Source organism: Nesoenas mayeri, assembly GCF_963082525.1.
Source record: "Nesoenas mayeri genome assembly, chromosome: 4".
NCBI classification, from domain to species: domain Eukaryota; kingdom Metazoa; phylum Chordata; class Aves; order Columbiformes; family Columbidae; genus Nesoenas; species Nesoenas mayeri.
The window spans coordinates 73,816,524-73,844,156 of record NC_137540.1 but is presented as its reverse complement, the minus strand read 5'-3'; the positions used below and the strand labels follow the sequence as shown (position 1 = coordinate 73,844,156).

The 27,633-nt window shown below is 39.5% G+C and overlaps 1 protein-coding gene across 3 annotated transcripts in view; it reads left to right on the top strand.

The window, feature by feature from the left end:
* CTNNA2 (catenin alpha 2) overlaps nt 1-27,633 on the top strand; it is a gene marked incomplete at both ends in the record, with an annotated part of 482,028 nt that overhangs the window by 36,283 nt on the left and 418,112 nt on the right. For 2 of the 3 annotated variants that reach the window (XM_080343716.1, XM_080343715.1), the window contains one exon: nt 7,819-7,920. In XM_080343716.1, coding sequence (XP_080199842.1) covers nt 7,819-7,920 — 102 coding nt within the window. Of the gene's footprint in view, nt 1-7,813; nt 7,921-27,633 lie in introns of those variants that run through there. The other variant, XM_080343717.1, reaches the window with a different exon arrangement.

Below are 27,633 nucleotides of genomic sequence, written 5' to 3'. Positions count from 1 at the left end.
TATTTTAATTCCAAAAATACATCAATGGTTACCAAACCTTCCTCAAACAGTTTCTATGATGCTAAATGTGTTGTGATGTTCCCAAAATCCTACCTGGATTCCAAGAAATTCCAAGTAATGGAAGGTTCAATATTTCAAATTCTCCATGAACTTCTAGGGGAAGCTGAAGAAGTGGGTTTAATGGAACGATGTAAAAACAAAAATGGGTTAAAACCCAGTAAATTTCTGATGCTTACAGCTCATGGAAAGTTATAATGTCACCAGAGAGAACTTAAGGGAGAGATAAGTAAAAAAGAAATGAATGGATGGATTTATTTGGTTGTAATTTTGGGGGTATTTTGCACAAACTATTTTTTCTTAGAAGCAATTAAACATGTAATCACTTCAACAGAAGGAAAAAAAATGGGAAATCTGGGGATATTTTGTTGGCATTTCATAATGTGACCTCATAGATGATTAATGTTCCCCCCACTGTGAGAGTCAAAAATGTGTGGGAGTTGTGTTTTGGTCTTTTTTATTTATAGTATATTTTATATGTTGGGAGATTTTAGAGTTAAATTTTAGGAAAAAAGTGGCATAGATTATGAAACAATTTATTAAAAGGAAATTGGAGGGTTAATTTGGCTATAATTTGTATTTTGAGAAGAGCAATGAGCTTTATAGTAGATGACAAATGAAAGACAACTGCAAGAGTCATCCAAAAACTGGAATATTTATTGCTAAGACATCTGTTTGGTTTGTCAGGTTATATTATTTTCAATATTCTAGTGGGATAATTCTCTATTCATGACACATAGAAATGAAAAAAGTTTCAGAAGACAAGTATTTCCTTCTGCTTTCCAAAGAATTTGCCCTTATTACATTAAAAAAATTAAATTGCTGGTATGAATGTTTGAGTTTCTTTCTGTGATCTAAGTAATTAAATATTGTTAAATAGAATTCTATTTCTTGAAATTACTTTCTTTTGAATTTTCTCATTAGCTGCTATCTTACCATTAAGTAGTTGTGCAAGATCATGATGGTGTGGAAGTAGAATAGAGGATTTAAATCTATATTGCTGCTTTTGAGAATGAGCGAGCTAGTGAGACTCCTTTAAAAGCTGGGACAAGAGGAGGGAAGGAATGCAGAAAATAATGTGAATATTTGCCTGAAGATGATGTTTTACTGTTGAACTAAATGGATAGGAAGGACTAGATCATCCTGAAATGGTCTAACAAGGGGTCTTTATATTTTGTGCTGAGATGAGGTGTAGTGGAGAGAAGGTCACGTTCATTACCTCTATGGGCAAGAAAAGGAAAAGGGTCCTCATTTTGGTTAGTAATTCATGTATACGTCTACACATCCTACATATATGTTGCGTCTGATGTGTTTTCTCTCTCTTTTGGCACCAATAACCCTTAGAGCATCTTCTGAACAGAATCCCAGAATGTCAGGGATGGGAAGGGACCTCAAAAACTCATCCAGTGCAATCCCCCCGCCAGAGCAGGAACACCCAGATGAGGTTACACAGGAAGGTGTCCAGGCGGTTTGGAATGTCTGCAGAGGAGGAGACTCCACAACCCCCCTGGGCAGCCTGGGCCAGGCTCTGCCACCCTCACTGGGAAGAAGTTTCTTCTCATATTTAAATGGAACCCCAAGGTCCCTTTCCCCTGCGCTGCTCTCTAATAGGTCATTCCACAACTTCTACTGGAACCTGGGGTTGTTCCTACCCAGATGCAAGACTCTACACTTGCCCTTGTTATATTTCTGAAGTCAAGGTAGACTCCGCTCTGCCTTCATCCATCTGCCTTGTTATGTCATCATAAAAGTCAATGAGGTTGGTCAAGCACGACTTCCCCTTGGTGAAGCCATGTTGACTGCCCCTAATGACCCTCTTATCCCTGATATGCCTTGAGATGGCACCAAGGATAAGTCATTCCATTGCTTTCCCAGGGATGGAGGTGAGGCTGTCATCTCTATATTTACCTTCCCTATCTACTGCATTCATTCACTTCTGATCTGCCTTGTCAGGGCCAAGTTTTTTATGCTGCAATAGCTTGGCGCTGCGTGTCCTGGTTATTTTGTCACACAAGGAAAGAGAAGGGAGGAGATTCATCTCACTTTAAAACATTGGCCTGATCATTTATTCCCTTACAGTCGCCTTATCTTCCTGGAGATTGTCTCCAAGTGATTTGTGTTCGTCTTTATACCATGGTAGACTGTGGGTCGGTGTGTCAAGAGTTTTAAAGTCCATTTAATGAGTTAAAACGGTTGATTCCACAGAGTAAAGAAGTCCAGCAAAAGTAGCCAGTGATGTTTTACTGGACTCAGAGAACAAGCTCATGGGCTCCAGGTCAATCAGTTGGGTTTTTCTTGTTAGTTCTGTGTTTTTTTTCCCCTTTCCTTTCCCTTTCATGAGGGCATTGAGTTCATTTATGAGCCGATGTAAACTTCTAGTACTCGGAATTCCAAAATCTTTGCTGATAATTTAACACTTTTTTGACACTTTTTCCATAAGATTTTTTTCACTTTATCGATGATATTCCAGGTTTCTGGGCCATATTGTATTCCCCCTCAGTGTCTTTTTCTGCATAATGAAGATTTTTAATCTATTTAATTATTTTTTTAAGTCCTTGATCATCCTTGTTGCCACCACGTATTTCTCAGTTCTGCAATTTTTCTTTGTAGAACAGTGGTGGCCAAATAGAATTCATGCTGTGGATTTATAATGGTATTTTCTGTTTTATTATATTTCCTTGTCAGAATAATTCCTCCCTTTATTTTTGGTTGCTAATCTGCGTTAAACCAGCATTTCCATAAAGCTATTATAATTCACAGATTAATAACTAATTATATTAATAATCAATCTCAGAGTGTATCGTTGTGCATGTAATAAGGATCCTAGTTATTTTTCCTGCTTTTCTATGACTTTTTAAAATCAAAATTAAATTTCATCTGTCTTTTTCATAGCCATTTTAAGAACTTTGAAGCAATTCTGTTCTATGGTTGTTGGTTGGAAGGGAGGGGGAAAAACAATGGGATTATGTAGATTGGAATTCTGCACTTCAATAGATGTTGTATTTAGTCCTGAGATCAGCTAATTTCTTGTCAGTAACTAAGGAAAAGTAAAAGAAAATTTAAAAAAAGGAAAAATAGAAAGTAGAAAAGAAAATAATAAAATAATAAAGCTTGAACTATTTATGTTTTGTTTAAATTAGAAGAGTATAGTGGATCAGGGAGGCAACGTGAGACACAGAATCAAGTCAGGAACCTGTAGCGTTACCAGAAATCTGATGCCTTAATAAGTAATGAATAGACACCTAAGATGATTTGTTATAACCCTCTTGGAAATGGACTTTTTCAGGCTATCAAAAACATAGTAAAATGTTGTCTTACCCAACAAGCCCGCACAAAGCGTTAGACCTGAGAGCAAGACTAAAGTAAGGGATCTATGCTGGAAGAACACGGTACAAAGGAGATGAATTAATATCAATCCATTTTGTTTCTATCTTTCCAAATTTTCTTTTCGTAACAGCCAAGCTGTGTTCTAGGAAAATCTAATTTTTACTGATTCGGAACCCTTGTGGTGTTTTTGGTTTGCATAATTGAAAGAAAACCCACAAGTAGATGCATCTCGAAGGAGTGGTTGACGTGGGGCCCGGTTGCAATCACAGTGATGAAGCTGAGAAACTCTCTCCAGCTGTCGAGAATTGCACATGTAGCCACTAATTTCATTGGAACTGTGGCCACTTGTGCTCATAGCACAAATATCAGTGGCAAATTTAAAAAAAGTTTCTAAAGGGTTCTAGAACAGTGAGTACATAAGTTCTAAATAGTATAGATAACGTGTCCATATGGCCTTCCAGGACACCTAGGTCCCTCCTGAACTCCTGGGTTCTAGAACAGTGAGTATAGAAGTTCTAACTAGTATGAGTAACATGTCCATATGTCCCTCCCAGACTCCTGGGTCCTTCCTAAAAACCTGGGTCTCTCCCGGACTCCTGGGTCCTTCCCAGACACCTGAGTTCCTGGACAATGAGTACAGAAGTTCTAACTAGTATAGGTAACATGTCCATATGTCCTTCCCGGACACCTGGGTCCTTCCCGAACTCCTGGGTTCTAGAACAGTGAGTATAGATGTTCTAACTAGTATAGATGACATGTCCATATGTCCTTCCCGGACACCTGAGTCCCTCCCAAACTCCTGGGTCCTTCCTGGACACCTGGATTCTAGAACAGTGAGTATAGAAGTTCTAACCAGTATAGATGACACGTTCATATGTTTGATAACTGGCTGATAAAAATTAGAAAACTGCAAATTTGGTTTGTCACTTTTTTTTCTTTTCCACCCAAGTTTCAGGTGTTGGTTCACAACCCGGATCTCAGGAAATTCTTATCTTTGAAAGTACAATTTTAGGGCCATTGGAAAGCACGATATTATCGAAGGGCCATTTATGTTTCACAGGGAACGTTGGTTTGAACTCCAAATTAATGCGAAGAGGAGAACACAATCACATCTCTAGCAAAAAGAAATTATTAAGTCACAAAATATATGAATAGGGAAATAATAGCAGTAGTAAAGTCTGTTTTGTCCTTGGGATGGTTGGCCCTATCTTCCTATATTTATTTCATTGAAAAGATGGGGAGCGTAAATGTTGAATATGAATAATATGCAAAAAGCAACAAATATGGACTGATGATAATATATTAGATATTATTTTGTACACTAGAGTATATAATGTTACACACTAGAGTATTAATAGAATTACTGTGTAGACTAGAAGGAGTCCCTCCCGGACGCCCGAGTCCCTCCTGGGTACCTGGATCCTTCCTGGACTCCTGGGTCCCTCTCAAACTCTACAGTCCTTCCCAGACTCCTGGCTCCATCCCGGACACCTGGGTCCTTCCTGGACTCCTGGGTCCCAGACTGCTGATAATCTATTAGATATGATGTGCACACTGGAATACATCACCTTACACATCAGAGTTTGAATAGAACGACTGTGCAGACTGGAAGCTGCCGCATCTATTCTGCTCTCAGACATTCCAAATCTGCAGCTGCAGTGATAAGAATTATTAAAATAAAAATATATATATGGCACAGTGGAATGATGTGAAGACAAACAGGGAATTTAAAAAGTGGGGTGTAATAAATAATGTAATAAAAAGGAACTGAACAGCAGCACAATAGGCACAAGGTCCAAGCTTAGAGCGCGTTGCAGGTGGCAGCAGAGCAAGCGACAGGATGCTGTGGATTAGCGAGAACAGCAGAACGATGAGATATTTGAATGTACAAACCTCAAAATGACTCGGGCTTAAAGAACCAATGCACCATGAGTAGGAATAAATGACAATATTGGATGCTTTCCAAGCGAAACAATAATGATATTTGCCGCAGTTGAATTCTCTTGGTTTTCTTCAATTCTCCGGTCAGGACCCCGATAAAACCCAAGAAGGTTTGACCATCATTGTGCTGGTTGGCGACACAAACTGAGCTTATTAAAGCTGAATGTGTGAGCCAAATAAATTCAACCTGTGTCTTGAAAACAGGCTAATTTCATAGTGTGTATAAAGGTAGAAACTTTAACGTAGAGATTTGGTTAAGAAATTGGCTACAATGAGAGTAAATTTTTATTCTACTGCTTTGTATATGTAATGCAAATATGAACGGTCATTAGGTTGTTATCTTTCTATCTCTGGCTTTGGTAACTTGTCCATTGACGTAAAGTGGGAAAAGGTGCTGGAAACAAACCAACCCTCCCATGTTCAGTTTTCACAGTGACTAATTTGCTGTGTTTTATGGGCAGTTTTGAAGAAATAGTGGATGCCACCATCAGTGCCGGTGGGTTCAGCCATACGGGTGATGCTGCCATGGGGCACAAATCTCTGCGTGGCACTGGCCTGGCTGGAGCTTGTAATTAGAGGGAGCTCTGAAATCTAAATGGGTCTATATGGGTCCCTCCTGGACTCCTGGGTCCCTCCCGAACAATTGGGTCCTTCCAGAACTCCATGGTCCTTCTGGAACTCCTGGGTCCTTTCCTGGCACCCGGGTCCCTCCCGAACTCCTAGTTCCTTCCCGAAATCCTGGGTCCCTTCCAAACTCCTGGGACCCTCCCAGAAGCCTGGGTACTTCCCAAACTCCTGTGTCCTTTCCTGACATCCAAGTCCTTCCCGAACTCCTGGGTCCCTCCTGGACACATGGATCATTCCCAAACTCTTGAGTCCCTTCATAACTCCTGGGTCCCTCCCGGATACCTGGGTCTGTCGATCTCCTGGGTCTCTCATGGACACCTGGGTACTTCTGGAACTCCTGGGTCCCTCCCAAAATCTTGGGTCCTTACCGGACATGTCGGTCCTTGCCGAACTCCTGGGTCCCTCCCAAACTCCTGGATCTCTCCCAGACACCTGGGTCCCTCTTGAATATTTACGTCATTCCCGGACGCCTGTGTCCTTCCTGGATGCCTGGTTCCTTCCCGAATTCCTGGGTACTTCTCGGACACCTGGATCCTTCCTGACATCCTGGGTCCCTCCAGAACTCCTGGGTCCTTCCCAAACTCCTGGGTCCCTCCCAGACACCTGGGTACATCCCAGTCTCCTGGGTCCCTCATGGACAGCTGGGTACTTCCAGAACTCCTGGGTCCTTCCCAGACGCCTGGGTCCATCCCGAACTCCTGTGTCCTTCTCAGACACCTGGATCCTTCCCAAACTCCTGAGTTCTTCCTACACACCTGGTTCCCTCACAAACTCCTGGATCTTTCCTAGACACCTGCTTACCTCCTGAACTCCTGGGTCCTTCCAGAAGTTCTGGGTCCCTCCTGGACACCTGAGTCCCTCCGGAACTCCTGAGTCCTTTCAGTACTCCTGGGTCCTTCATGGAAACCTGGGTACTTCTGGAACACCTGGGTCCCTCCCCAACTCCTGGTTCCCTCTGAACTCCTGGGTCCCTCCCGAATGCCTGGGTCCTTCCCAGACACGTGGGTCCTTCCTGCACTCCTGAGTCCCTCCCGAACTCATGGATCTCTCCCGGACGCCTGGGTCCCTCTCGAATATTTGCATCCCTCCCGGACTCCCGGGTCCTTCCCGAATTCCTGGGTCCTTCTCGGACACCTGGAACCCTCTGGAACTCCTGAGTCCTTTCAGGGCTCCTTGGTCCCTCCCGGACACATGGATCCTTCCCAAACTCCTGGGTCCCTCCCGGATGCCTGGGTCCCTCTTGATACAATTGGGTCCTTCCAGAACTCCATGATCCTTTCCAAACTCCTGGGTCTCTCCCAGACACATGGATTGTTCCTGAACTCCTGGGTCCTTCCTGAACTCTTGGTTCCTTCCAGAAGTCCTGGGTCCTTCCCGAACTCCTGTCTGACACCTTCTCCTTCTCTCACCTTGGGGTCTGCAGTATCGTCTCTCCCACTTTCTCTACCTTACACTTCTAGGCAACGTTTTTTGCTTTCTTAAATGTGTTTTCCCAGAAACGTCACCAGCGTCAGGTGCCTCCTGTGATGGGTCTGTGCTGTTCCCAACATGAGGCATTCCCTGGCCCACAAAATCTTGCCTTGTACACCCAATACAGCACATGTGCAGCATGATATGGTATCTGTTCTTAAGTGGCATACGAGAGAAAAGAATTCTGAATGTAAATGTTTAAGCACTCAGTGGGCATGACTATGGTGTACCTGGGAGGTCTCAGGAGCAGAGGAACTCTAGCAAGATTATGGAGAATCTTATATATGTGAATGGAAATGGCATATATACTATTCTCTAAACAAATTACGGGGAGTATTTGGGTACTACACTAATAATTTTAATGGACTTTGTGTAACTTTGTCTGTTGTAGGGAGTATGACTTCGGCAACGTCACCCATCATTTTGAAATGGGACCCCAAAAGTTTGGAAATCAGGACTCTCACAGTAGAGAGGCTGTTGGAGCCACTCGTTACCCAGGCAAGTATCTTTGATTTGTTTTTCTTCTTTTAATCTGAAGTTATATTTGCTTATTTCACATTAATTAACTTAATAACCTTCACTAATAAAAATGTGAACAGTTTTTGTTTGTGATCGCTAGCGGAAAGCCCTGTTCAAACAAGTTTAGAAGTTCTTGTTCTAAATAATTTATAGTCACAAAGTATGAGCACAAATACAGCAGCAACAACTATTTACTTACGTTCATCTTAAAAACAGCTTAGAAATTTATGAAGCAGACAATTTAAGACAGGGATCTGAGTTCACACTCTTGCCTTGTTGTTATATATTCAAAACGAACAAACTCAACCAAATTCAATAAACTATTAAAACTTGTTTCATTTTGTGTTCCTGATTAGGAGCGTATGCTCAACTGATGGTCTTCCAACTGAGTACAATTTGCTAATAGAAGCTAAAACTTTTGTTCAGTGGTCTAAAAAGGGCCAAACGAAAGCGATTCTTGTTAATGTGTATGATGTGATATTACCGCCGTTGTTTAAAATACACACACAAGTCATTTTTCTTCTAGGAATGCTCATTATATTAAAAATGAGTGCCAGCTAACCCCATCTGTTACTAACACTTTTCTTGTACGCGTTGTGGATCTTGAGGCTGCTCTGCTGGATGGAAATGTAGAATTTCTTTTGAGTGTGAGACCAGATTTGGTGTTCTTGTTTTCAGAATAAAACAGAGAGAAAATATAAATCACTACTTCTTTAATTCCCCAATATGTTGTCTCTGTATGGTTCCTGTGCTCCTTACAGTGAGTCACTTTCCAATGAAATTACATCTACTATTTTGTTTCTAAAAAAAATACATTGTCCTTCTACAAATTGTTCTGGATATGAAATTCTCTAACAACACACCCAACTTTAAACACTCAAAGACAAAGAGATATAAGTTTCATTCCACGTAGCTGCTAACATAGTAATTAACTTTCATTGATAATTTTGTTGATGATATGGAAGATGGACTAAAATCCCAAACTCATTGTGGTGCCAACCGGATGTTACGAGCTCTCTGTTATTCTAATCCTGGTGTTGGCGTAGGAGGTGAAGCTGCTGTGAACCATCATTTGTTGTGAAAAGAACAAATTGCTGAGTTTTCTGTGAGTGAATTTCTTGGTTTGCTTTGATTTCTTTTTCCAACACATTGCCCAGGAAAGAGAATATATTGGCCAAGAAGTGGAATTACCACTGTCGATTCTCAAGTGGTTTGAGTTAACTTTTGGTTTAGCTAGATTTGTGTTTGATAGCACATCTCAAGAAATGTACATAAAGAAATTACAAATTGAACTACAGGACGTGGATTATTTCAGTGGTGGAAACTAAGGTGCCCAAGTTCCTTACCTTTGTATTTTTGATGAGGAGCAATGTCATTCTGGTTTAGCAGAAAAAAAGGAAAATATGCTACCCAGAGGGGGCAGAAAAAGTTTGGCTATTGCTTTATTCAACGTTTATGAATATTTCCATTCTGATTTCTTTATTTTATAGGTTTCTAGATGAGTTGGATATATATATATATAACAAACCACAAAACAAAAAAACCCACAAACAAACAAACACCACAGCTTTTTGAACACGTAATTGTATTTCTCGTATTGGAGAAATAAGTAGTTTTCCTTCATTTCCTTTACTTTGAATGCAATAAAGTCTGTTTGACTGAAGCATGTTTCTGTGAGCCACACAAACGTGATCACGGAAGCTCCAAGTGATGAGAAATGTGCTGCCTCTAAATTGTTTACCTGTTGCATCTTTAGCTTCAGTTATTCAGCTGCTCTCTCTGTTTTTTTTCCTCAGTTTAAAGGCTTTTTTTTTGTTTGTTTTTACTGCTTAAAATTGCATATTCAGTCTGCTCAAGTCAAGAATAGTAGCTCATTTACCTTTGTTTGGGCTTCGATTGCAATCTGCCTGTGCAGCAACAACCCCCACATGATACCATGTGCACATTCCACGTGCAAAGATTTGAATCTCCTTCAAACATTTCAAAGCACTTCCCTTCCTAACTAGAACATGTTACTTGAAAGTTTATCTCAGCAAATAAATAAATGCATCAATATTTAATCCCTGTTGCGTTTCAGCTCTGAAGTCCACTGTAGATTCATAAGAGCTACTTAATACAGAAATCAGGAGCACTTGAAGTTCTTCTGTAAGTCATTAAAAATAGGTCACTGGACAGAAGAGGGAGATTTAATGGCCACAGAAACCCATCCAATCAACCAACCACCCAAAAAACCAAACACCCACCCCCCTAACCAACCCTCCAACCAACCACTCAACCATCCACCCAACTACCCAACCAACCGAAAAAGCTGATGTGCCTTTGAATGCAGCCCTATTTTGACCAGGAGTTTGAAGTAGATGATGTCCTGAGGTCCCATACAGCCAAAATTTGTCTGACTCTGTGTTTTCTAGCACCAGCAAGACAAATCAGTGTTTTCTTTTGGCATTCATATGTGAATATTTAGAGTATCCTCTTGTTCTCCAAGTTGTGTCTGATTATGGAGAATGCCTGAAAAATCAGAAATAGTTGTACACAAGTCTTTGGGCTCCATAAGAGCTGATCATGCCTTTTATATATGTGTGGGGGGACACTTAGGGCATGAATGACAAATTTTCAAATGGTGGCACATCCACACGTTTCTACTGCAATTTGAGGGAGTAATACAGAAATGTGCATTTGAAAAAGTGCACTTAGGTGAGTCAGGAGAATGGTGCATCAAAACTGAATTTTAGACAAGCTCATTAGTGTTCCAGATGAGTAAATATGGATAACCTAGGAATTGCCTTAGAAATTATAGGATGGGAAGTTTGCCTGAGCTGGAGGTGTTACCATTACTGAGATTTATTTAGAGGGGGGTGTAGGGGAAAGGGACCTGGGGGTTCTGGTGGACAACAGGATGACCATGAGCCAGCACTGGGCCCTTGTGGCCAGGAAGGCCAATGGCATCCTGGGGTGTATTACAAGGGGGGTGGTCAGTAGATCAAGAGAGGTCCTCCTTCCCCTCTACTCCACCCTGGTGAGGCCACATCTGGAATATTGTGTCCAGTTGTGGTCCCTCAGTTCCAGCAGGACAGGGAACTGCTGGAGAGGGTCCAGCATAGGGCAACAAAGATGATTAAGAGAGTGGAGCATCTCCCTTATGAAGAAAGGCTGAGGGAGCTGGGTCTCTTTAGTTTGGAGAAGAGGAGACTGAGGGGTGACCTTATTAATGTTTATAAATGTATAAAGGGTGAGTGCCACGAGGATGGAGCCAGGCTCTTCTCGGTGGCAAACAATGATAGGACAAGGGGTAATGGGATCAAGCTGGAACACAAGAGGTTCCACTTAAATTTGAGAAGAAACTTCTTCTCAGTGAGGGTGACAGACACTGGAACAGGCTGCCCGGGGAGGTTGTGGAATCTCCTTCTCTGGAGACATTCAAAACCTGCCTGGACATGTTCCTGTGCGACCTCACCTAAGCGTTCCTGCTCCAGCAGGGGGATTGGACTGGATGATCGTTTGAGGTTCCTTCCAGTCCCAAACATACTGTGATACTGTGTGATTTTGTAAGAAATGTGCGACTCAAAAATTGAACAGTATTTCCATTCTTAGCAACGCTGAATTTAATAATTGAAATATGTTTCTTGGGCTTCAATGTCACAATTACCTAAAAGTACAAAGTAATTGTATTTACTGCTAGTTTTGCTTTCTGAATATTTAGAATAGCTAACGTTTTTTACTAGAAATCTTGTATTTTTTTTTAATTCTATGACATTTTTATTAGGAAAGGTGTAACTAATAGACATCCTCAAGGGCTCCTGCGTCTTATTCTCAACTAATGCATAGTAACCAAAATGAATGACAGTTTTATTTGTCAGACTATGGATGGTTTTCATAAGAAAATAATTACATTTTTAAGAAGGGCTTAAGCGCCGTTCTCTGCTACTTCATGTGTAGCTACAAAATAGCACTTGCGGAGACTCAAGGGGTAGTTTGGTTTTTTTTATTTCTGGTTGTTTTGCATAGTAATTTAATAGAAATAAGAACTTTTAATACAAGTGTATGTTAAGGTGAGAGAAACAAACAAAACCCGGCAACATTAATGCAATTTCCTGTTGGAAAAAACAGAAATACTCATGTGTGAATGCATGGAAGAAAGGATCAAGGAGCTGTGTGTCATTTTTGAAGATAAGATTTGCTCTTTTGATGCGATTTCAATTTTCTAGTGTCAACCTGTGGTTCTTCTCATTAGCTTTTTTTCTATATATTTGAATAGCAGTGTGGCTGTTTTACAAATGTGCTTTTATTACCGGAGCCATGCAGCAGTTGTACCTTTTAGAACCTTTAAATTTTGGGACTATTATGTATTATGACAGAATTTTAGCAATAACACAAATAACCGCGAGTGTTCCTGTTAGGGATTTTTCATGACTGATTATGTTTTCCTTCAGTTCGATACATTTTTGTCCTTCTAGATTGACAGTGAAGAGATAATTCTGAATTGCAGTGCATATTGTTTGCTTGTTTTTCCCCATAAATTGAAGATGCCCATTTCAGTAAGTTAGAATGGAACAATATTATGTCAAAAACTGATAGAAAATAATTGATTAAGGATTTTACATTTTTTTGTATATAGTATCACTCTGTAAAATTACATCCCTGTATCTATAAACCAAAAGTAATTAGATAGAATTCCAAATAGTTTTAATTAGTGCAAGTTTTTTAGTAAATTGTGATAATTATGGTTAATGTTATAGCTCACGGTCTTGTGCTTATCTAATCCCTTGTGCAGTGTATTTGGAAAATGGACCAATTTCTATATTGCCATGAGAAAAATAAATCTACTCCCAACCATTCCAGTTAGTTGGATATCATTTATATTTAGTGAATCTTGGGTTTATTGCATTTGAACCCTAAATCTGGTGTGCTAACTAAGCTCTGTAGGAGCTGATTTCTTTTGTCAAGGAGCTACATCTGGACCACTTGACAAGCAAGTTGGACCTAAGGGAAACTGAATTATAAAGGTTTATTTTTGGATCATTCGAACTCAATTCATCAGTATGATAAGGTTATTTTTTTTCTTGAACAGGAGTATTTTCCTGATTGTGGAGTTAATATCTGTTTAAGCTCTGCTTCTATCAGAACACGCACAGATCTGTGTTGTTTCTGGGAGTGCAGAAGGTCGGACTGATTAACTGATGGCCATTTGCACCAGGGAGTTGAAACCAAATCCTATTAGAAGATGAATATGGAATTTATCTTTTCTAACTGAAAGTGAAATTTAAATGATATTTATAAAGTCATTCTTTTAGATAGGAACAGAGTAAAAGAATCACAGAATGTCCTGACGTGGAAGGGACCCACAAGGCTCATTGAATCCAACTTCTGTCCCTGCGTGTGACAACCCCACAGTTCACCCCGTGTATCTGAGGACATTGTCCAGTCTATTCTTGAGCACTATCAGGCTTGGCATTGTGTTTACCTCCTTTCTCCAATGTTATGCTAAGTATCACTTAATAATAATAATAATAATACATTAAATTCTGCAAGAAACATCTGCTGCATTCTGGCCATCATCATTTCTTTTTGCCACTAACATCTGCACCGTTCTGCCAGCACTAGCTGGGATCGCCTTAGTACAGAGACTTTTTGTGCTCTAGTCACCTTTAGCTAAATTTTATCTTTTCTATTTTTGAAAATAGAAAGGTGCAGATTATTTATGGCATGCGGTGCCCTGTAAGGTCTGGACCTTGTCAGTCTGTGCCTACCGGTGATTTTATTCCCTGTTTAGAAGTGTTTATGTATGTTTGTACTTCAGAGTTTATTCATATGCATGTTAGCATTTGCTGGGGGCAGAGTGAAGACTCAGAGGGCTTTAGATCTCATCCATTATTCCCGTGTTCTGTTCTTATTCAATAAAGATGCTTAAATTTAGAGCAATGCAATACAGTGGCTACTTTTTTTTCTCTTCTGCCACACAAGATCTATGGGGAGATGGCAAGAAAATTTGTTATCAGTGTATCATAGCCGGAAATGCAAGTTATGCTGAGGGTGTCATAGGTGTGCTGTAAATGGTGACCAAAAAAGCTTATGATTAGAATGAACCTACTCTAGTGTGTAATTCTTTGTATTAAATTTTCCGTCCCTTGGGGAACTCTTCCGTCTTGTTCATCATTAGCAAATTATCGGTCATTTAGGGTTACCAGAAAGTGTTTTTAACTTTATGCGGTACAGACAAAACATTTTTCTCACAGTTTAACTTAAATAAAGCATTTAGTGCTTTGACTCTTCAGTCAGACAGGTAGCCTGACCTCACGAAGCAGGTTTGATGTGTTTGGTATGAGTCTATCCATGTGCGATGAGTAAATCCTGAGAAGAAATTTGCTGGATGCCTTTGCAAACATGGTGAATATATAAATGATCCAACTAGCTGCAGTTGTTTACGTTGTGTCATGGCCTTGGCTGTTATATGAACAGAAGAAAGATGCTCTTTCTCATCTACAGAGCTGATCTCACAGACTGAGATCACAGATCACAGACTGGTTGGGGTTGAAGGGACCTCTGGAGACCATCCAGTCCAACCCACCTGCTAACGCAGGGTCACCTAGAATAGGTCCATCCATGTTTTTGAAGTTGGGCTCTGCATTCAGGCTTCTAGCATCTTCTCATCAAAGCCAAACCAAACAGTTTCTTAAATGTCTTCATCCTGCCTATTGAAATAATATAGCCTGGAGCTCTGAAACTTGTCTGACCATTTTCCTAACCATATTATTTTCTCACATATGGTTTTCTTGCAACTGTTTCATGAAAGAGTTTTCAGAAAATTAGAATCACAGAATCCCAGCCTGGCTGGGGTTGGAGGGACCTCTGGAGATCATCCAGTCCAACCCACCTGCTCACGCAGGGTCACCAGAGCAGATCACACAGGGGCGTGTCCAGGTGGGTTTGAATGTCTCAGAGAAGGAGACTCCACAACCTCTCTGGGCAGCCTGGGCCAGGCTCTGCCACCTCACAGGAAAGAAGTTTCTCCTCATATTCAGATGGAACCTCCCGTGCTTCAGTCTGTGCCCGTTGCCCCTCATCCTGTCATTGGGCACCACTGAAAGGAGTCTGGTCCATCCTCTTGACACCCACCCTGGAGATATTTATCGGCATAAACAAGATCCCCCCTCAGCTTCTCTTCTCCGGGCTGATGTTCTTCCCTGGGATTTCCAAACTCTAAGCAAGAAAATCAAACTAATATGGATAATTATCGTAATATCTTTCATCTGCTTGTGTCCTTGAAGTTACATAGCAAGACCCAGAGAAGCAGGCCTGAGCCTTTTTCTGTCCTCAAACATACAACTCAGCATGTTCTTAAGAATCTTGTTGATTTAATTGGGGTCATCACTGTAGAAAGGGAACATCTAAAGGTTTTGAAGAAAAATTGGCTTTGGTTGCATTTTTAGTTGGTTGTTTTCAATTTGCTCGATAAGCAGTTGTTTATTCGTGGCTTTTTTTTTTTAAGTGTGTGTGGGTTTTTATTATTATCTTGTGAGCTACGTGTCACTCCGAAAAGTTCTCACAGTCAACAGACGCGTTAGCAAATCACAGTCTCTTTTATGTCAAAAATACTAATTAAAGTAGGATAGGTTTATCAGCTTATGTTGTAAAAGCTGATTGCACAGTTAATAGACAGTGGCCTTGTTACAAAAGAAGCAATGGATATTAATTTTGGTGGATAAGCAAATTCTTGTTTGTATTGTAAACTTGTACTCTCTAAAAGCATTTGACACTTATTTTTTTGTCCCAGTGGTTAAAATAAAAAACTTTGAAATGATTGCAGCAGATATAACTACTAATATAATGATTTATGTAACCAGAATAATTCAAAGTCTAGGATAATTTTCCAGTGTAATTCAGTGCTTTGACTTGGAAAAATAAAATTAATATCTCTAAATGTGAATCTGATCCATTGTTATGGTTTTTTAAATAGCAACTTCAAAATAGCAGCTTCAAAATCCAGCAGAATGGGAGCTCATTGTAGCAAAAGATAATATGATCCTTAAGTTGATCAACTGTGGGTATAAAGTAAATTTAGTAAGGCAGTATTATTGTTATAGCATTGAAGAGATTATTATTGGAAGGATTCCCCATTCTTAAAAAAGATGTTGATAAATTGGAAGGAGATCAGAGAAGAATTATCCAAATGATTTGAGTTTGTCTTTTAATGGCAGACTGAAAACTTTGGATGTATTTCATTTATATGCAGGCTTATCAATAAAAGGAAATTGCCTTAAATTAACTGGCGGTATAGATTTTAAGGCTATTTCTGCTAGCACTTCAGTGTAAATAATATTCTGGAATTAATTTAAACTTAATTCAAATATAAGATTCACAAGCTGGAACTAAAACATCTCAATGCCAACTGAAATTCAGCAGGAATTTTGGAGTAAGTGCTACGGGAGTTGTAATTTAAGAGGTATTATGTTCTTAACCAGTGTACATCTATGTATCAGCAAAAAAAGGCTTCTTGAAGTGAAGGATCTTTTTAATCTGACAAAATCCTCTGACTGGAAACTGAAAATATAAGTAAGTAAATACAATCTATAAATAAAGTGTCAATAACATATGAGCTGGAATAGTTCTTCTAGAATGGTGGGCAACCCAGTGCTACCAGAATCTTTGATTAGGAACTGGATATATTTTTGAAGGATTTGGCAGGAAAAAAGAGAAAATAGATACACAAGCTCTGTGATTAAATATGTACGTTTCTAATGACTTCAGGTGTAATTTAGATATTAAAGCTTATAATCCATCTCAGCTTCATTCTTCAGTGTGATGTAAAAATCTTATTCGCATTTGTATTTTCCACTAAATCTGCTCTATGTCACCAATCCAAAAAAGTTAGAAATGTTACTAAATAATCCTGATTACAAAATAATACGCTAATTACAAGATTTCGCTTTGAGGTGTAAATTAACCTAATTACAACAGATCCCTGTTCTGAAATGCAATGGCAATTTTAGTTCCATTTCCCTTCAATACATATTGCTGAAGATTGGCTGATTTATTTGCAGTTCGAAGAATTCAGGCCATGGATATGTGAATATTTCTTTTTCTTTTTTATTTTTTATCCCTATGTTATTTTCTTTGAAATATTAATTCCATTGCTTATGCACCTTTTAATGCATCCGAATAAATGTTTTAGCAATCCTTGCATGTGTTTATAAAATGTAATAGTATGGAACTAGAGAGAGCTGAGCTCCTGGTGTATTTTAAACAAAGCACTGATTTTCAGCCAAAGAAATTTAGAAGTATATTGCAGTCTCGCTTTAAGCATGTGGTCAAAATGACCATATTTAGTTTCCTGTTTGGTAAATTAACTTTCAGTATATCTTCCCACATCCTCAGAAACGGTTGGTGTTCTTGAATATTATGTGTCTGAGCAGCAAATGCTCAGATTGTGAAGAAAGGTCCTCTTCTTCTTGTCTCTTTCAATGAGGTGATTAATATTTTCCCCTTGATTTATTGAATATTCTCTCTTATACAGTATATTTCTATGTACTGCTGTAGTCATTCAGTGCTCACTGATGAGACTTCTCAAACCTTTTACTACCGTATAATGGGGTTATTAAGCATATGGAACTCATGCTTAGCGTATTCAACACAGATGCATTCAATGAAGTGCAGATGACCTTTGAAGAATACACAAGCAATATTGCTCTGCTGAGGAGAAATTTTCCTTTCTGTACATATCTGTTGTTTAGAATAATCCTAAATTAAGTCAGTACTAGAATTTTTATTCTCATGTAGTTCATTGGGTCAGTGTGGAGAAAGGGACTAGTTGCTCGAATTTTCACTTGTGGCCAATAGCAAACTCATAGATAAAAGTATATGGACACAAAGTGGTGGTTTTAAACTAAAGGAGGGGAGATTCAGGCTGGACATGAGGAAGAAATTTATGACCCTGAGGGTGGTGAGAGCCTGGCTGTCCTGGTTTTGTTAAAAACAAGTTCATCTTTTGGTGAATTTTCCTGTCAGCTAAAGCTTTCATATCAGCTGCATTTTCCTGGAAAACCAGATAAATATTTTGGTGAACATAGCAATGGAATGCGAGGTCATTGATAAGCATGGATGCACCTCTCACGAGAGGGACAACGAGAAATAGGTGACAGGAACTGACCAACGGAGTATAACATCCCATTCACGTGAATACTTCATATAAAAGTGGGAAATCACGAGGATCTCGTCCCTTTCTTCCCTATGGCCGACATTAGGAGAGGACCTTGCTAGTCGTCCCTGTGAACTGAGGCCTAGTGACAGACTGAATCCAGCTCCAGTTGGCTGCAGAGTCCAATGCAGGACTTCAGGTGCCAGCTCTGCAGTTGCTGAGACTTTCAAGATTGGTTTTGTATATTTTGTGTTATTTTCTCAATTCTTATCAGTAGCATTAATAAAACATTTTAAATTTTTCCAACTCTCTTCTCTCTGTCCTTCTTTCCCTCCCGATCCCCTGTCCTGAGCGGGAAGTGGGAAGGGGGGGTTAATAATACATCTGTCACGGGTTTACTGTCACCCCACAATCAAAACCATGACACTGTCCCAGGTTGGCCAGAGAGGTGGTGGATGAAGCATTCCTGGAGACATCCCAGGCCAGGCTGGATGGGGCTCTGAGCAACCTGAGCTGGTGAAGATGTCCCTGCTCATGGCAGGGGGGGCACTGGATGAACTTTGAAGGTCCCTTCAACCCAAACTGTTCTATGATTGTGTAAAAAGGTATTTAGCAAAAAAGGTGTAATAATAATAGAATAGCTACGACATCTTATTTTATGTTTTGTTTTGTTTTTATTTTACTTTATAAGTTAATTTAAAATATTAAAATAGATTTAATTGCCTAAGTATTGGCTTTTAAACTGAGAAATATAGCTTAAGTTTGGCTTAATAAACTCTTTTTGTGGAAGAATATAAACCAAAAATAAATATGCTAAATGTTACTGCAGATGTGACTCTTCAGATTGCACTCAGTCTGCTCTCCTTTTCCAAATCACCCACAGCAGCACTGGTGTTTGTGGTTGGTGCCATATCCTGTGCTCTGGGCCATGTCTGATGTGCTGGATCCTGGGGCAGAAGAGCTGTGGCAGAGCTCTGGGCTGTACCCAAGCCAGGTCGGTGCCTCCTGTGTGCCCTTTCATAGAATCATAGAGAAGTTTGGGTTGGAAGGGACCTTCAGAGCTTCCCCAGTGCCCCCCCTGCCATGAGCAGGGACATCTTCACCAGCTCAGGCTGCTCAGAGCCCCGTCCAGCCTGGCCTGGGATGTCTCCAGGGATGGTTCATCCACCACCTCTCTGGCCAACCTGGGCCAGGCTCTCACCACCCTCAGGGACAACAATTTCTTCCTCATGTCCAGCCTGAATCTCCCCTCTTTTAGGAGAGGCAGCAGCCAAGGCACTTGGTTGTTGACCTGGCATCTTGCATGACTTTCACATAACCTGACTTCTTTGACCACATCTCTTATCTCACATGTGTCTATGCATCTCACGTTCCAATGTCTGAAGATTTTTCCACCTTTTGCCCCACCTTGAAAACTTGCCAGCATATGGTGTATTCAGCCAATTTCGTTTTTCTATTCGTTTGTCTTTGCCCCCTCCCAACTTTATCCTGCCTATTAGCATGGATTTGGGGTGGAGGGTGGGCAACAGATGAATCCTTGACTCTTGTCTTCCTCACGGACCTGGTCATATATTTTCTCTGACTTTACCAGGGAGCACTTGTTGCACCAAGTCCAGGCCTAGTGCAATTCCCTTCTCAACACAACCATCAGGTTGCAAGTCAATCAGTCTTCCAGAGTTAGTTCACGATCTTTAGGATGTACAGCGATAAACTGACCTTTCAAATTGTGGAATTACAAGCTAGCCCCGTGCTTGTGAGCATCATATTATAAGTCATGCACTTTCTTGTTTTAAAACCTTATCTGCTTGTACAAATGGTTGAACTGCAGGTTTTCAAAGAAGGATTTTGGAGAAATAAGATTTAAAACAGGAATTAATTTTTGGGATTCATTTCATTTTGCTCTATAGTAATGAAAATGTATTGTATCTGCTTATGCTAATAGTAAATTCTTTTATTAGAAGCTATTCATGCAAAAGCATAATGTTCAGTGTACTGAACAGCTGCTGAATATTGAGTTGTTTCCAGGGGATACGTATTAACCTATTCAATTTTTCCCAGCGAGTTACACATATCTGCATTCTGTAGTGCTGAACAATTAAGCTTTTACTACTCTGCTTGAAATACTTTAATTGCCAGGTAGATTTTTACTTTTCTGAAAAAGCAATTGGTTCCAAAAATTGTGAGAAATGCATACATGAGGCACAACATATATATATATATATAAATAATATATATATATATATTTGTTCTCATCTTCTGCTCAGTTCATATTTAAATCGGCTTCATTTGTATGTTCCCATGACATCAGATATTTTGAATGCTTCCATGGACCTGTAATAGTTACACTTTATACTTTTTATACTGAGGTACTCAGTGTTCCATGTGTGTGCAATATCATATTGTTGACTATTGGAAGGCAATGGATTGATAAAGTTTGTGGTAGTGTTGTAATCTTTACAGAAAAAGGAATGGCTTTATTTGAGAAGTTCTTGTCTGACACAACTGAAGTAACTGAAAACATCCAGGTGTGCTCTTGGTGTAGTATTGATTGTGATCAGTTAGTTCATTTTATAGTGTGGTCCATGCCCTGTATGAACCCCTATGTGAACAATAAATTCACTGTCAAATAGATATCTTGAATTGGGAGTTTCTGAATTCAGCAGCATTAACTAACTTGTTTCTTCAAGATGTAACCTGGTTACATCATTTATTTCCAACCAGAAATGAATGTAATTTAACAAACATGCCTTGTCATCCAGAGCATATTTTTAATCGCATTATTGCAAGTACCAAGAATTCAGGGAAGGTAATTTAATTGTGTGTTTGGACAGGGAACAGGAAAGTCCAGGCTGTGAACTGTCTGTCCGCTTTCCGATGTGGCAGACACGTCCAGAGACAGAAGTTTCTATTAATACTTCATTGATAGTTTGCTTGGCGAAGTAAGGAGGAGTTAGGAACATTATTATATTTCATATTTTCATATGTTTGTTGATATGTCATCGCAGTGCCATATGGAGAGCAAAAAGTTGGTCTTCTGTTCTCAATCAAGGTAAAATTTAAAAGCCTCAGCACTGTACCCAATGTAATTTACCATCATCATTCCTTGGACGTTGTTAATTCGGATCATTACTTGAAAATGAAACGGCCAGACCTGATTTTTGAAGTATGTGTACCTGCTAACATGGCAGGCTACACATTTATTTTTATTAATATACCCTGTTACAGAAATATTCTAAATTCTTCGGGCAGAATGATTGAAGTTGTACTTTTGACTTTCTTGATAGATACATACCAGTAGTGTAATATACAGAATAGACTGATGCAGCTCAAAGCTATTTCTTTTTCTCTCTCAAAGGGCATCATGTGAGTGCTTATCTTTATTTATGTTTTATGTTTGTTTTGAATATTATATAGAAAGAAGTGAGAGATTTTCTTTAAAGAACAAGTCTGTGACCCTAATAAAATTGCAGCCGTTGTATTGGTCTTTACGCTCTTTATGAAAATTGACTTTCTTCTTGCAGCAGACAACCTGCGAGAGTGGAAATTATTATTGAATTCATCACCCTTGAGGTTTTGCAGGTGTTTAAATTTTACTGAGCAAAAGTTACTAAGCACTTTGAAACTGAAGACTGAAAGTTTGAGCTCAGTGTAGTAGTCACTGCGTAATCTTTTCTACATCTCTAATGAGAGCTTAGTAATGCATATGTTCTTTACATCTCTCATCCTTTTTCAATGAACTAAAAATATTCCAAGAGTAAAAGTGTTATAATCAAGTCACACAGTTATGTTTCAAGTGTTTTGCCTTGCAGTTTTCTCTTTAGACTTAGGAGAGTGTCCTCAATTAATGTGAGGGATTTTGCCTTTTGTGACCATTTTGGTTTTACAATCCAACAATAGTCCTTTAGGCTGGGTGAGCCAGAAAGGCCATTAAACATCCGTAGATCATTCCTTTTGCATCTCATGGAAATGAGATAGGAAGCCCAGAGTATCAGTTCAAACTGCACAGTGCGGGTTTAGTGTATAATCAAATAGTTAGAACAGTGTATTTTTATACATGTTTTTTGTCAGAAGATAAATTCAAACCCAATTATGTCACAAACTATGTCAGAATAAATTAACATGCTTATGTGATGGTTCACTATTAATTGTGATGCCCCTAAAACTGATTTACCTTGAAGCAACAGTCGCATCCAGTTGAGATTATGGACTCAGCCAATATAAAGGCATGTAAAGAGATGCCACTAGAGTATCTAATGGCCACAATGTGTGGTTTTGAGCATCCTTAGAAAAACAATCAAACCCTTTCATTTTTGGGTAGTGATATCTTCTGAACTCCCAATTCTGAAGAAGTATTTGGCTCGCTAAAATGTTTTTAAAATGCAAAATCTTGGTGCTTTTCTGGAATCTGTATTCTGAAAGCAGAGAAGAAGTAATTTTACAGAGAGAATTTCTCTATCTCATGTTAAAATCAACTGCAGAGTTGCTATGAAGGACAAAACTTTGACCCAAAGGGATTATCTGCTGCTGCTTCTGCTGACCTGCAGCTTTTGGCTTCCTCTGAACTTCATACCAAATGCTAAGCTATGGCAGAGAAGCCAAAGGATCTTTAAGTTTATGTAATATAATGCAATCCTCTCATCTCCCTGTCCTCCTGGCCGTCCCATCCAATCCTTTGCTTTTGCCAATTGCTCAGTTTTGTCCCCAAGCACCTTTCTGTTCCAAAATACTCATAAAACTTATGAATTGCACGTCAAGAAAGTGTAATTAAATACTTTTGAACTGGAAGGAAAACTACTGAAAATATTTAAGTTCTCATTCTTTATGGAATGGAAATTCAGTACAAAGATGCAGTTTTAGAACTTTGGAGTTGATGGCTTTAGAAGTTTAATTTCAGTTTTTAGCTTCCTGTAGTAATTTTAAACAGGACTGGCTTACTACTCCCATTTAACCAGACTGTTTCTGTCTACTCCTTCAAATACTTCCCTTGGCCAAAAAATTTCTAGTTATTGCATCGTTACGTCCTGTGATAATTTCTTCTCCTTTTCTTCCTTCTGTTCTTCCTGGTTATAACATCTGGATACTCTATATTGTTTTAAAAGCATTGCCTTAAAACAAATCATTGCTTCTTTTCACCTAGAAATTCTTGTGCTTTTCTTCAAGCCACACTCTTTGGTGGTCCATGTTTTTCTCTGCCAAACTCTTAGTACGTCTTTGCTTTTACAGTAGGAATGTCATTAGTTCGTTAAGGGTCCCATGGTGACATCTGGTTCCTAAGTACTTCTTTACTCTTCACTGTGATACATTTGAGCTCGTGAGTTTTTATTACAGGACGGGTCAGGAATCAGCAGGGTTGCGTATTTTGGTTTCGAATTTCCTGGTTTAGAGAAAGTTATTCTAGGTTAACAGGCTGAATTCACCCGCTTGTTATATATTGAGTTTCTTAAGTCTCGTTTAAAGAAATCTCCCTCATTCATTGGCAAACCAGTCACGTTACAAATGTTCTGCATACTTGGCAGTCCGAACTGTAAATTTAATTACAAATTTTCCATTCAACTGCTGGCAAATACTTAGGTAATGTATACTCTCCACAGAGTCAATTCTATTCTGGTGAACCGCCTGCTCTTCTAACATTTGTGTCTTTCACTGGTGTGGCCATCAGACAGCAAGGGGTTCAAAAGCCATATATTGAGATATATATTGGAACTTAACATATCATTTTTTATATATCCTCTTGCTCTATCGCACTACCCACCTCTATAGAGAACATTATCTTCATTGATTTCCTTAGTGGTGGCTGCTGTAAGCGTATATGATTTATCTTTTGATGTTATATTGTTTGCTTTGTACTGTCACTGTGCACTCTCTATAGGAGGTGATTATATTTATCACCACAATATCTGAACGCTCTGCAATAAGCTTATTTAACCAGAAAATGAATAGGTGGAATCAGCATCTGATTTCACAAAAGTCCAACAGGGAAGGTTACGCTAGGTTCTTGCATTTCCATTTATATAGGTTTGAACTCGTATCAAAAAGCTAATTGTTTCATCAAAATGGGCCTTATGCTGGATTCATTAAGTTCTGCTTCTGTCCACTGAGAGTGTGTGGGCAACTTGATATTCATGAAGTCCCTATTAACATTTATAATGACATTTTATACTACTCCATAACTCATTTTTACTTTTCATGAGATCTTTATGATGTTGCCTGTCCTTGTAAATTTATTTACTGTGGTCTTAATTTAGTCAATCTTATACAAGATACTGAACAGCTTTACATAACTAACATGTTTGGAGCCTTTTTTATTGAGTTTTATTCTTGTTTGACATGTTTTCTTTTTAAGTAACTATATCTATATATTTCTAGTGCTTCTGAGACTTAGTTGAGATCTAGGTTTAATAGATTATGGGTTTAGTAAAGATTTTCTCAATATAAGGTGAATATGTGAAAAACTACTACTATTTTCCATTGTGTTTCCATATTGATCAAGTCGATGTTCTGTTGACCATATTGATCAGTTCCGATTTACTGCCTTAGCCTTGAATATTGTATTACTTTTATGGCACATTACTCAAATGTTTTCCATTTTATAGAAGGCCTTTTAGGGGGCTGTCATCCGTCATCATCATTCTTGCACTAACAAACCAAAAAAACAGTTTTACTTCGTCATTTGGAAAATGTATTTTGTGTATTTTTCTCCCCCATTTAAGACTTCATATTGTATTGTATTCACCAGCACAATTTATATTCTAAAATTGGTTCTACTTAGAAATGAAGTGCATGTGGTAGTTCATTATTTATCACTTTATTTTTACAAGTCATTTCACCCAGGGAAATATAAGTCAGCAGATCAATTACCATGCAAGCGATAGCGAGCCAGTCAGCCCATCTGCAGCTGGAGGGATGTAAACTGGGCATACTGGAAAGCAATGGGGAGCTGGGAAAATGCATCACTTTAGAGACTAAGGAGCTCATAGAACAGCCTTGTCTAACTTATTCTGAGCACTTCCTCCAAAACAGTTTACCTTGACTTCAGTAAGGCATTGGACACAGTCTCCCACACCATCCTCACTGCTAAACTGAGGGAGTGCGGTCTGGATGATCAGGTAGTGAGGTGGACTGCAAACTGGCTGAAGGGAAGAAGCTGGAGAGTTGTGGTCAATGGGCAGAGTCCAGTTGAAGGCCTGGATCTAGTGCAGTGCCTCAGGGGGCAGTGCTGGGGCCGGTATTATTCAATATATTCATCAATGATTTGGATGAGGGAATAGAGTGACTGTCAGCAAGTTTGCTGATGACACCAAGCTGGGAGGAGTGGTGACACTGGAAGCTGTGCTGCCATCAGAGACCTGGACAGGCTGGAGAGTTGGGCAGGGAAAAATTTAATGAAATAGAACAAGGGCAAGTGTAGAGTCCTGTATCTGGGCAGGAGCAACCCCAGGTTCCAGTGTAAGTTGGGGAATGACCTATTAGAGAGCAGTGTAGGGGAAAGGGAGCTGGGGGTCCTGGGGACAGCAAGATGACCATGAGCCAGCACTGGACCGTTGTTGCCAAGGTGATTTTAGTGACATTTAGAGCCCTGAAGTGATTCTTCTGCCGCCATTTTGAGCCCTGAGGTGATGCAGGTGCCGCCATTTTGAGGCAGCTTGGGGGTCACTCTCTTGTTCTCCTCCCCTCTACTCTGCCCTGGGGAGACCACACCTGGAATATTGTGTCCAGTTGTGGCCCCTCAGTTCCAGCAGGACAGGGAACTGCTGGAGAGAGTCCAGCGCAGCCACCAAGATGCTGAAGGGAGTGGAGCATCTCCCGTGTGAGGAAAGGCTGAGGGAGCTGGGGCTCTGGAGCTTGAAGAAGAGGAGACTGAGGGGTGACCTCATATATGTTTACAGATATATAAAGGGTGAGTGTCAGGAGGATGGAGCCAGGCTCCAGTGATAGGACAAGGGGTAATGGGTTCAAACTGGAATACAGGAGGTTCTACTTCAATATGAAAAGAAACTTCTTCATGGTGAGAGTGCCAGAGCCTGGCCCAGGCTGCCCAGGGTGGCCTGTGGATTCTCCTTCCCTGCAGACATTCCAACCCGCCTGGACACCTTCCTGTGTAACCTCATCTGGCTGTTCCTGCTCTGGCGGGGAAATTGGACTGGATGAGCTTTTCAGGTCCCTTCCAAACCCTGACATTTTGTGGTACTTTAAGACTTAACCTCCCAAAATATTTTTTTTATGACAATGATGTTGTCTTACCAGACTTGGATAAAAGATTAGCATGATCTAGTGATAATGAAAATTGGACCTCCTTTTGCCTTGCTTCCTAAACAGCTGATGGGGGAAAAAATTGTTCCTAGATGGGACAGATAAGAAGTCTTCTAATTTCTTGAAAGAATAAAAAACCTAACAAAAAACTAAGTGTTTGGACACTGCCATAGGCAAACTGAGATTTTTAGAGCTCAAAAGAGAGATTGGCGTTTTGTCAGGTCTTTTTTGAGGTGCTGCTGCAATGATGATGTGCCAATAGGCTTTGAAATACACTTTATGTAAAACATTAGTGTTTGTTTCATAGGTTTTTACCAGTTGTTTGGTTTGTTCTGTTTTTCTTCTTGTACGGTTGCCCAGCTGTGGGATACAACTATGACACATATTTTTCATCCAAATTTAATAGGCCAATGCAAAATCAGAATACTTTCCAAGCATTACTTTGCTATGACTTGCGCAAAAGAGCGTAGTTTAGTATCTTCATTACTTAAATTTGGTATAGTCCAATATAGGAGAGAAGAGCAAAATTATTTTTTAAAGTATGGGTGAAACACTAAGAAGTTAGGAAAAGGTCCTGTGAGTTTTTGAATTGTTCCTCTTTATTGTTCATTTTGAGATTTCCACAGTAAAGAGACATGGAAATCACTTGGCTGTGTTTTAGAAAAGATGCAAGAGATGCGGACACTGGGTCTCCTCAACAAAAAGCCTGTGGGATCTTGGCAAAATAACCCATTTTGAGTAAAATTAGTCCAGAAACAGTAAGACCCTTGTTGATAATCCTCTTCACAAAAATGTAGTGTAATATTTACATCCAGAGTGGGAAACTGGAGCAAGCAGGAAGATATAATTTCATGGAAGTCTATAAATACTTGAAAACAGAGTATTAATAGTAGATTGTCTCAAGTCTGATCCTAATCACTTATTTGTTTATGAGCTGAGAGTAATTCAAATGTATACTTTCTACTTCTTACAAGTTTGTATTATTAGAAATATTGTGGTTACGAAGCTATCTTTCTCATTTACAACATGGTTTCTTACAATTCTGTTAGATGACTCTGGGATTTACTGCAAGCAATGTGCTTGTTCATTTTCATTCACTTGATTTATGAAAACAATTGAAGCTCCTACTAATTCTACTGTAAGTACTTGTTCAGTGCTAAGTACATACTTAAGTATTTCCTTCCAATGGCTTCCTGATAAGAACTTGAACTTTCAGTCCCCTGTTTCTTCTTAGCTCTTGTTTGTTCTGTTTAAGTGCCAGTTAAAAAGAACAAAAAGAGAGAAAGAAAAAAACCCACAAAGTCAGCATT